At 60.8% G+C, this 10,854-nt stretch overlaps 2 protein-coding genes across 2 annotated transcripts in view; one reads left to right on the top strand and one right to left on the bottom strand.

Moving 5' to 3' along the window:
- Positions 1-5,337, top strand: part of PEX6 (peroxisomal biogenesis factor 6) — a 26,465-nt gene extending 21,128 nt beyond the window's left edge. Inside the window, exons 14-16 of the mRNA XM_026653157.2 lie at positions 777-854; positions 2,004-2,143; positions 4,158-5,337. Of these exons, the coding sequence (XP_026508942.1) occupies positions 777-854; positions 2,004-2,143; positions 4,158-4,294 (355 nt within the window). The 3' untranslated portion in view covers positions 4,295-5,337. The remainder of the gene's footprint in view (positions 1-776; positions 855-2,003; positions 2,144-4,157) is intronic.
- A 1,840-nt stretch (positions 5,338-7,177) lies between these two features.
- The window catches only part of LOC112116464 (glycine N-methyltransferase-like), a 6,423-nt gene continuing 2,746 nt past the window's right edge, over positions 7,178-10,854 (bottom strand). Inside the window, exons 2-6 of the mRNA XM_026653131.1 lie at positions 10,511-10,809; positions 9,548-9,661; positions 8,710-8,852; positions 8,002-8,123; positions 7,178-7,715 (exon numbers count right to left, since the gene is read on the bottom strand). Coding sequence (XP_026508916.1) covers positions 7,544-7,715; positions 8,002-8,123; positions 8,710-8,852; positions 9,548-9,661; positions 10,511-10,809 — 850 coding nt within the window. The 3' untranslated portion in view covers positions 7,178-7,543. The remainder of the gene's footprint in view (positions 7,716-8,001; positions 8,124-8,709; positions 8,853-9,547; positions 9,662-10,510; positions 10,810-10,854) is intronic.

The raw sequence follows: 10,854 nt of genomic DNA, 5'->3' as shown, positions 1-10,854 counted from the left end.
GCGATGCCTCGGCCTCTGGGCCCACGGGGCCCATGGCTGTCGGGAGAGGGGGCTTCAAAGGGATCAGGTTGTGCCCAGTGCAGCCTGCGTCACCATGTTACCTTATCACTGTGCCCACCTCAGCCCTTTTCCCCCCTGTGGTATGGTACGTTCACTTGTCCCTTTTACACTGCAGGCTGTTCTGGGCTGGGCCCATCTCTGCCTATGTTTGTATGCAGGACCCAGCACGACACAGCCCCGGTGCTGATCGCGGCCTTTGAAGGCTACCACAGTGGCGACCATGGGGCCCTCCAGCCTCTTTATTGCAGTCTGGCAGTGCACTGGGAGCAGAAACAGCCCTGGGCATTAGCCCTGGTGTACGGGGCTCCGCAGAGCTCCTGCAAAGGGTCTGTGCTGGCCTCCCGCTCAGCGCCTCTCGCAGGGCACAAGCTGGAGGAGGGGCAAGGCGGGGCTGAAACGTGGATTCTGGCTGCCCGGGCTGGCCATCAGCCCGTGGGGGCCATTGCAACCAGAGCATAAGCTAGAGCAGCCCTCATGCTCCTCTGATTTACACTGGGGTGGGACAGGCTGAGAATCGGGTGACGTGAGGCCACCTCTGTTCCCCCAGTCCCTGGGCTCAGCGTGCGAGTGGAGCCTGGTAACATGGGTGCCAGGGAGCCGCTGACTGCCCTGGTGGTGGTGGTGGGGGTTGGGCTGACGCTGGGAACACGTGGCTTGGCTGTTGAAGCAGGTTTTTCTTGATCTGTCCTTGACTGGCTCTTTCCCTCCACTGCCAGGTTTGACAAGCTGGTCTATGTCGGCATGAATGAGGACCGTGAGTCTCAGCTGCGAGTGCTGAGCGCCATCACCAGGAAGTGAGTGTTTGCCCAGCTGCCTAGCACCAACCAAGCCGCTTCTCTACCTCGCTGTGCATGCGCAGCACAGCTGGGTGGCGAAGCGCGGTGAGGGGGTGGGGGATGGCTGGCAGAGTTGAAGGCAGTTCAGAGGTGCCAGTTATGGTGCCCAGAGCTCTGTGGCCTGCCCCCTAGCTTGGAGCTGGAGCATACAGGAGAGAAGGAGGGACCTGTGCAGGAAAGCCCTGCTGCTGGGGGCAGGAGCAGAGCTGTACCGGGCTCCATCCAGGCCTAGATGAGCTCACACCACCTCTTCAGCTCCGGGCTCGCCCTTCACACCCACAGCCCCCTCCTGGGCTGCAAGAGGCCTGGCCTCTGCCAAAGAGACGCGGAGAGCTGTAACAGGGCTGCGTCTGCACACCCAGGGGCCAGATCCTCAGCAGGGGAGGTATGCGCTGCTTTGTTGAAGTCAGTGTCGCTTGACACTAGCTGAGGAGCTGGCCTGAGCGACCGATTCCCCATTGCCCTGCACTATGGAGGTTGTGGTGCCAGAGGTCCCGTTGTGATCTGGCAGGGTTTTACCCCGCTGTTTTAGTTTCCCCATCTGGCTTGCGGACGATCACTGCTGTTTCTTTCTGCTCAGGCCAGGCATTTACTGGTTGGAGAAACGAACATGTGCATTGCTGAAATCTGTGTCGTCCGATCTCCTGTCTGGCCATGTGGCCGGCCCCGTCTGCCAGAGCCTTTCCTGTTAGGGGAGACCGAACCTCTAGGGTGTGGGGTTTGCACAGGAATTTTTGATATTGAGACCACTTTGATGTAGATAGTTATGGAAGTTCTCCTCTGGGAGGAGTCTGCAGCCAGGAGCCAGACCTGCAGACGCCTGGTCTTCCCTGATTGACAGGTCTGAATTGCCTTTGACTCTGCCCTGCGGGAGTGAGACTCCACTTGTGACGCAGGCCAGCCGGGTTCTTGTAGGAGGGAAATGAACAAGCAGGTTAATCAAGTGGTGGAGCCTGTGATTATGGAGAACCTAGTGCAGAGCCCGGGGGGGGCTGCACAGGGAGGAGCTGACCTGGGGATCTGAGTCCTCCTGCCCACAGCCCTCTGGCTGGATTCAGTCTCCAGCTGTCTGTGGCTCTAACTGCTGGGCGTTTCCCCTCCTGGCAGGTTCAAACTGGACCCTTCAGTGCGTCTCAACAGTGTCCTGGATCAGTGCCCTGCACAGCTGACGGGAGCAGATCTGTACGCGCTCTGCGCAGACGCCATGCTGTGTGCGGTCAAACGGAAGGTGGATTGGATTGAGGAAGGTAGGAGCCCAGCCCCTTCCTCTTGTGCGCTGGGCGGAGGTTAAAATCTCTAGAGACTAGCTGGACCCCCAGCCATTGGGAGGGGAGTGATGCAGAACAAATCACTCCCGGCAGACACGGGGGCTTCCCCGGATAGGGTTTAAGGGCAGCGAACTATGTTTTGGGTTTTAGTGAAGCATTTGATACAGTGTCTTGTGAAATCTCCCCTTATCGGTTTACACTGGGCTTGGACTTGACTCGGTTGGGGGTTGGGACAAAGGGGAACGCCAAGTGGCCAAGCCAAGTCGGGAGGAGGCTCCTCTGGGGGTTACCATGGGGATCCGGGCTAGGTCGGGTCTTGTTCACCAGTGATCTGGGCGTTTTGGGGACATTCACAAACTGGGAGACTTGCACACACAGGCAGATGGAAGCAATGGAGAGGCAGCATTGTCCATTAGTTAGAGCAGTGGCCTAGGAGCTAGGAACCCCACTGTCCAAATCCTAGCTCCGTCACGGGGCTCTCTGAGGCTCCGCACAGTGGGGTCCGTCTGCATGGGTCAGCCTGCGGGATGGGCATGGGTATGTCTCTGTACCGAGTTCCCCAGCTGTAGAATAGGGTCGTGATCCTGGCTTCCCTCTCCGGGTTTGGCTCCTCAGCATGCTGTCTAATTTCGCGGTATTAAAAAGGGGCCGAGCGAGGCAAAATAAACCGAGAGTCAGATTGAAAAAATGCTTTGTCCAGGGACGACTGAGCCGCATGTCAGCCAGCAGGGAGAGCCCTGGGAACCAGCCTTCCTGCCCGGCCGAAGCCACGGTCGTGACAGCGACTGAAAGGGGCCTTGTCAATGGCTGTGTTTGGTCACCAAGTGGCGTTGCAACCTTTTCTCTCTTGTGCCTGTGCCTTAAGCTAGGTAAACAAACATTATATAAATGGGCTTGAACTGGACTCTGCTCCGCCATCCTGGCGGCCAGCCACTTCCCCCTGGGTTGTTTGTTCCCTGGCTCTCGGCACAAGGCAGCTGCATAGTGATGGGCTTGGCACCAGGCTCTGAGATCAGTCCCACCAGGGCTTGTTCAGTCTGATCCCAGCAGGGTGCCTCACGGCCCAAAGGTGACCAAGGGCTGGTGGGGAGATGTGAGCACCGAGTACGCGCAGCTTGGCCCAGGGACTACAGCCCCCCATGTAACCCCGAAATGTCTGCAGGCACGCTTGCTGCTGGAGCAAGGAGGTCTCCTCTGCTCTCTGTCGTCACCCCTCTTTATTCTTCTCATCAGCTGCTCTGCAGCTTCTCTCTGTGGAAGGTTAAAGTGGAAAGGATTGGCTGGGGAGAAAGGCACGAGCTATCCCCTCTGGTCACTGGCAGGCAGACAGTTCCCATGTGCACGAGGCAGACGGGGTTCAGAGGTTTGCCAGCCCACAGTCACCAGGCAGGCCCCCCAAAGTCCTGGGATTTAAGAAGAGAATAGACTGTGGGTTCTCTTTCGTTTCTGATTTCGGAGCTCTTAGGTGGCACCCGGGCCACAGTTTCAAGCTTTTCTTCGTAACCACGATGGTTAGAAATTTCATTACAAAACCGAGAGCTGATAGTCGCCCGTAATCACAGGATTCCAGAATATGGGGCTAAAGAACATTCTCCACTGCTAGATGCGGCAGGGTGCCCTTCGCCCTCTGGGGAGCTGGCGGGGAGCTGTTCTCCAGGCCCAGCCATTCCGCCCGAATTGAGTTCACGCATCTGCCTTCCCACAAGGCAGTTTCTTATTTGCCTAGGCTTGGGCAGCTTTTGTTAAGCCATGATTCTGAATGTGAGAGAATGTCAGAGGAAGGCCCGGAGGGGGCTGGAGGCAGGTGGGCAGGCAGCAGGGGGTGGGGCAGGGTGAAGTGAGAGCCTCACGTGGCTGTTTTAACAACTTGTGCAGAGTCTCGAGTGGGGGCTGTCAGGTCTTGCCTGGCTGGGAGCAGATTCCTGGGCTGGGGTGGGGAAGACCAGTTCCCTGTGCCGTCTGCATTCAGGTGCCTGTGTGACTCTTTCCCCAGGGCTGGACACGGAGAGTTCCGCTCTAGTTCTGACCATGGAGGATTTTGGACAAGCTGCCACAAGGCTGCAGCCGTCGGTTTCGGAGCAGGAGCTGCTCACATACAGAGTGATCCAGCGGAAGTTTGCTGCCTGCTAGCCTGCAGTGAGAAGGGAAGGGAAGGAGCACGCACAGCCCTAACACGGAGAAGGCCAAGAGGATTCGGGACAGGCGTGTGGGCTGGTGAAGTGGAGAGATGGAGGCGTCCTCACCTGCTGACTCCTGGCCAACCCTGGACGTGGTGCACATTTAGCCATGGATCTGAGGCTGTCGGCAGCACAGCTGGGGTTCATGCTGCTCCTCCTCTGTCCCAGTCCCCCTCCTCCAACCTCTCAGCCTGGCCCTTACCCCCACAGCCATCATCCCGCCCTGTAATCTGGGGTGTGAGGAAGGGGCTTTGAGCTGAGTTGTGGATCTCAAGGGAAAGGAGTGCGACCAAAGCCCCTGTGAGCCCCTGCACTAGTCATGGATTGTCCCATGACCCCGTGCCTTCCCCCTGGCGTAGGCAAAGATCCTGAGCTCGGGGGTGGATTGTCTCCCAGGAGTGAAAAATCCTCCCCTCTCCCACAGCCTCCCTGGGATGTGAGGGAATTAGCTGACGCCTTCTGCTCAGGATCAGCGGGAGGGGGATTCACACTCACACCTCCTCTCCCCTGTTACAGGGCCAGCATAAAACCTGGCACCACTGACGGGTGGTCTCGTGCTGGCCCTCGGCATGGAGGGGAATCTCATCCCGAATGAGAGAGAACTTCCTTGTGGAGCTTTAGTCACCGGTAGGTGGGAGGGTCCCCTGCTGCTTTCCCTGCTGGCACATGCACTACAGGCAGGGATGGTGCTTCCGATCACTCAGGCAGCCACGAACAAGACAGGAGGGGGAGCCAGAGCGGCAGGGAGGAAGCGTGGGTTCCCGAGCAGCTTCCCAAGAAGCGTGGGTCCCCTGAGATGTTTTTGCAGGGTTTCTCAACCCCCCTGGCCAGCTCCCAGCACACAGGCCTGGGCACTACACAGGGCAGCGGCACGGAGCACCTGCCTTGTGTGAGGACACTGCTGGCTGCACAGGCAGTGGGCAGGGGCATACACTGCACTGGCTGTAAATACTGTACACGGGCTTTCTAAATAAAGGGGGAGTTCCTGGTCTAGTTCTCAGCTGTGTGTGGGCATTTATTGCCCCCTCTGCAGCTTCTGGCTTCAGCTGGGGTCAGGCGTTCACAGAGAGCTGCGAGAGGGCGTTACGCTCTGAGCACACACGGGCGTGTTGACTCACCACGCACGTGGGTTGCAAGAAGCAGACTGCACTCTGGCCAAGCCCTGCTCAGTGTCATTGTACCCACGTACCAGCGTCTGCGGAGGGGCTTGCACGGGCAGAGCAGAGCCGGGCAGGGAGTGTGGGTCTATGCACAGGCAGCGGTGCCCAGCAGGGCTGGGCCGTAGTGTGGCTGGCTCTTTGAGGACAAGGACACCGTGGTGCAGTAAGACGTGTGCAGTGACATTGGCTTCAGCTTTTCTCTCTCAGTGTCTGGCCCCAGCTTCCCCTCCCAGGGGAATCTCAGCAGCCCATCCTCAGCGGTGCCAACATTTAGCAGCAATTCTATTAGCATGAAGCCGATCAGCCTGTGGCCAGGCCTGGCAGTCTCCCCCTTGGAGATCCTGGCACCCCGGGGAGGGACTGAGCCTGCTGTAGCAGCAGCGATGCCTTTTTCCAGCCACCCATGGCCACTTACCCTCCCCTGCTGCTGGGAGAGCAGCCCGGCAATGGGCACCCTGATGGGTGGGGAGAGGAGGGGCAGGGTAGGATGCTGCCCGGGATCTGGCCTGAGGCAGCCGGATGGGCACCAGCGCTGGGTACAGCCCTTCAGAGCACAGGCCCTGACGCTGCCCCGCTCCCTTTAGGGGTTAGGCTGCCATCTCCCCTCTGGGGCCAGTGATACCTGCCTCTAGCAGCCACCTCTCCTTACCAGCCCCCCGGAGCACCTCCTCGCTGCCCTTTTCAGCAGCAGTGCCCTGGGGCTGACCCAGCCCACCCTGCCAAGTGCCCCCCTCCTGGCCGGTCTACCCCTTCGTCGCTCTCCCCACCCCCATGGACGTGCTGCTAGGAGCTCACCGGGCTGACTGCTGCCAACACCCAAAGGAAGCTAACTCAGGGCCAGAAGCCTGGGGCTGGACAGCAGCCACCTTCCCCAGCCAGGTCGTGCCCTGCGCTGGGAGGGAGGCGGGTACTAGCTGTTGGCAGGCAAGACTAGACTCCCCCGCCCCCTCCTCACAGCCTTGAGTGGCCGCACCAGCTGGCTGTGGTTTTCCCTGCTGTGAGTCGTGTGGCACCTGCTTTTCTATCTCGACTCCTTTCCTCGCCCTCAGCGAGCACCCGGTTCAGGCTCACGCTGCTGCTACCGCGCAGCCGGCCACCAACTGCAGCCTCCCCTTCCCGGGCAGCACTCCACACCCCTCGCTCGGGCCCCTGACACTGGAGCCAGGGGGTATGTTCTCCAGCTGCTGCTGCTACTAGTGCCCGAGCCAATGGCCTGGGCCTTACCCACAGCAACCAGCATCTCCCAGCCCTCTGGGCTGCATGTGGAGGGAACGGGCCCTCAGTGAGTGGGTGCATAGAGCTGGGTGGCCCACAGGTACCCTGCTCCCACAGCACTTGGGCCTGGAGCTACATCTCCAGGACGCCCTGCACAGGGGGGGCACAGGCACAGAGTGGCAGCTCTGTGGGGGGGGGGGTCTCCCCCCCCCCCCCAACCCCCCCAATCTGCAGCAATGGCCATGCAGATGGTGCAGCGGCTGGAGCACGCAGTTGGACACAGGCTCTGCTCCGGACTCCAGGCGTGAGCTGGCCCTGTCACTCCTCCATACCAAGGGCACAGTGGCACTACGGAGAGATCCCCATGACCGGCACCAGCAGAATCCTGCTCACACCAACTCCCGCCTCCTCTGAGCTTTTCATCCCCAGCCCAGCCGCAGAACAGACACCAGGACCACGTGCACTGGTAACTCTCCATGAGCGTTGTTTCACTTTCCTCGCAACAGCCTTCTGGAGAGCCCTCAACAGCCCTGAGATTCGGACAAACGCCCCCCCACCCCGGTGCAGCCTGACAAATGCGAGAAGCAGAGAGGGACAAGAAGCAGCAGCAGTACGGGCCGCTCTAGCCAGCCACAGAGCCTTGCTCAGGCCTCACAGGCAATTCCTGGGGCCTTCCCCTGAAGCGGCTGCCTGGTGGAGAGTCCCACCAGCCGCCCAAGCAGAGCCGTTCAGACAGGAAGATGGCGAAGAGTTCCATCTCCTCGTCCGTTGCCACACGGCCGGCGGCGCAGTCCGACCAGCAACGCCAGGATTCCCCAAGCAGCGCCTCAGCCTGTCTTCTTCACCACGTGGATGAAGTAGCAGGGGGTGTAGGCCTGGCCGGGCTGGTAGGGCTGGAAGTCGCCCAGGACGCTGTGCTGGCACTGCCCCTGGAAGGCATTCTTCAGCAGCTCCGTGAAGGCCTCCAGGCAGTGAGGGTAGTAGGAGAGACGGAATTTGCTGGAACGCAGGAGAAGAGAGACCGCACTGAGGGGCTGGGGCAGGCGCCTGCGGGGGGCTCTGGGATGTGCCAGCGTGAGCCGGCCGTGCACGGGGGAGTTGGGCTAGCAGGGAGGCAGCTACGCCACCCAGGGCTGGTGCTTCTCTTCAGCCTGCAGGAGTCCCCAGCTGGGCAAAGCAGGACATGCCCCTGCCGCGTGCGCCCTGTGCCCAGACACCTCATGTGCACGTGGATCGGGGCCCACCCCTCCTCACGCCACAGGTGACTGTGCCAGCCAGCACATACCTCAGTTCCGGGGCTTCCTCTGGCTCCTGGGCCGGGACCTGCAGCGTGTAGTCCAGGGTCACCATATGGGCTTTGTTGTTCACTAGCAGCACGGATGTGGTGATGTCCTTCGTCAGGTCACTCTGGGAGGGGCAAAAGGCCAAAAGCTTCCTGTTACCTCCTCCCCTCCCATGTGTCAGCCCCCAGGCACAACGCGGGGAGTTGCCCCAGGTCAGCAGGGGGAGGCTAATGTCACCCCAGTATACTCGTTCTGGGATGGAGCCTGCCCGCCTGGAGCTGTGGTGATGCTCCAATCCCAACCCCCAATGCAGCCTGCTCTCCTGGTGTGGTCTGCACAGCACCCAGCGACGCCTCCGGCCGCAGCTACAACCGAGGGCACACACGGAGCTGCTGCACTCTCCTTCCGTAGCCTCAGCCCTGCAGCCTCTCCTCCGCTCTGTCCTCACCTGTGACTCCAGTCGGTTCAGCCTCCCCCATTACCTCCCTACGCCCTGTCCGCCATTAGCCAGAGCTGCTCCCTCCCACCAGGCCAGCTGTGAGGAGTGGTATGGCCGTGGAGGACGTGGGGGGTGGCGGGAAACCTCTATCCCCACATCACTGAGTGCCAGTCAGCCCTGTCCCTATCCCTCAATGGGGCACAACAAACAGAGCAGCCCCCCGACCCCTGGTGACCTCCCCCTCCACCGGGCAGGCCTGGAGGGCAGTGACCTTGTAGTAGATGTTCTTGCCAGGTGGGGCGCAGCCCGTGGCCAGGATGTAGTCGTAGTTGCGATGGTCGATGACCATGAGGCCGCCCGGTCGCACCATGCTCGCAATGTTCTTAAGGGCCAGTTTATGGTCGCTCTGATCACCTAGGCGAAGGGGCGGGATTCAGCTACCCCTCTGCAATGCCCAGAGCCCATCCCCCACTCCAGCTGCCCATGGCCCCCCGGCATCTCGCTCTATCCTGCAGTGGTGCCAACAGAGAGCAGTGGACATGTTGGGGCCTCTGGGGCCCTGCATGCCTCAGCTAAGCTAGTCCGGCTCCCCGCGAGCCCCATTTCCTGGCTGGAGATAGGCGGGCCCTAGCACAGCCAAAACTGGCCATCCAGGAACACCCTAGCAAAAGCGGGCCCCTGGAGCAGGTACAGCCTATCTAGGGGCAGGGAGGGGGGCTAGGGTAGGACGGGGCAGCTGGCACGCACTGCCCATATAGGGCCGCTGCAGCACAGGGTAAGTTAGAGCAGCCCCAGAATCCAGGACCCTCCTAAGTGGAGCCGCGCAACCTTCTCTTCTGTCCCTCATTCCTGCACCACACGGGGAGTCGGGACCTTGGTTGTATTCTGGACACAGCCTGAGCATGGGCTGGGAGAGCGAATCCTGCTGCCATCCCAGCGTGGGCTTGAGCAAGTCTCAGCAGTAAATGGGACGGTGGGCTCGCCTCGCCTGGCAGCTGCGGGGGCTGGTGCTTTGGAGATGAGAGCCCTGCATGCGCACCTGCCCCCGGCCCTCAGTGCTCTGGCTGCAGGGCTGGTCCCCGGAAGCAGACTCTGTTCACCAGGCTCACCTTTGAAATCAGGCAGATGCGCAAAGGAGTTTCCCAGGCAGATGACAGCATCAAACCCATCTCCCGGCTTCTGCACGTCCTTGTCCAGGGTGAGCCAGTTGGCCTCTTCAATGACTGCACCACAAGAGAGCTGGTTACACACACAAACAAAGGCCTTGCCTTCCCTGGGCTGGGGGACCTTCCCTCCTGCACACAGATCCCCACTGCTCCTGCCTCAGAGACGGGGCGGGGAGGGGCAGTACCCATTTCCACTGCAGCCCAGAAAGCACCACCCCCACCCCCATACACCGCTGAACAGCTCAGCTCGGAGAGGCACTGCCATGGCCAAAGGCGACAGCCGCAGCACTGAGACACTCGCTACCCTGGGGAGGTGGGATGGGGCATTATTCCCATTTCAAAGCCAGCCAGGGGAAGCAAGTGCTGCATCGTGCGAGGGGGAGAACAGGGTGTGATATCAGTGACGTCAAGGGAAGAGGTGCACGCAACATGTTACACTTGCTGATGATCCTACGCCAGGGAAATGTTCCAACAGGTCCCAGAGAGACGGGGTCCCATGAGAGCGTTCTGCATTGGAAATGCAGCCTACAGCACCTGGGGCCTGGACGTTGATCCCTTCGGGGCGGGGGAAGCCTGGCACAGCCGGCAGCAGGCTAGTCAGGCATTTCAATGCCAGGATGAGCAGCAGCAGGCGTCCAGGGCATTCTGGGCTCCCGCTACAGAGGCATCACCCCCCAGTGCCAGCAGGAAGCTGTTCTCCTGTCCAGCCCCAAGCGCGCTCCTGGCCAGCCAGAGACAAACCAGGAAGGGTTCAGAGTCCGAGCTGCTCATTTCCGAGGGGAAACCAAAGGCGTAAGTGTCGCATGGGGATAAAAGACAGGACTTGGGGCCTCTTATCGCCTGTTCCCCACCCCAAAGCACTCGAGGCACACTGCCCCAGCGTGCGCCCCAGGGCGCTGTGCCTACCCCACTTGTCAAAGGCCTCTTCCTTCCGCCGGTTCCAACGCTCCTTCAGGGCGTACTTGAGCATCTTGTCACTGGCATCAACGCTAGTCACGCTGAACCCGTCCTCCACCAGCATGATGGAGTCCACCCTGCAGAGAGAGCGTGACACACACCCGCAGGGGGCGTCACACAGAGCGAGGTGCCTGTGTGTGCGCGCCAGGGATGGGGTAGCCCATCCGGCTCCATGGGGGTAGGGGTTCCCCCTCAGGCCCTGGGGGGGTTGGACAGGGGTCTCACATACACAGAGCGGGGGCTCCCCTCTGTCTCAGGGGTTCATACACACATGGGGTGGGGCTGTACAGGGG

This window comes from Terrapene carolina, unplaced genomic scaffold (genome assembly GCF_002925995.2).
Source record: "Terrapene carolina triunguis isolate 2854851 unplaced genomic scaffold, T_m_triunguis-2.0 Scaffold132, whole genome shotgun sequence".
In the NCBI taxonomy this organism is placed as follows: domain Eukaryota; kingdom Metazoa; phylum Chordata; order Testudines; family Emydidae; genus Terrapene; species Terrapene triunguis.
This window is presented reverse-complemented; position numbering and strand designations above follow the sequence as displayed.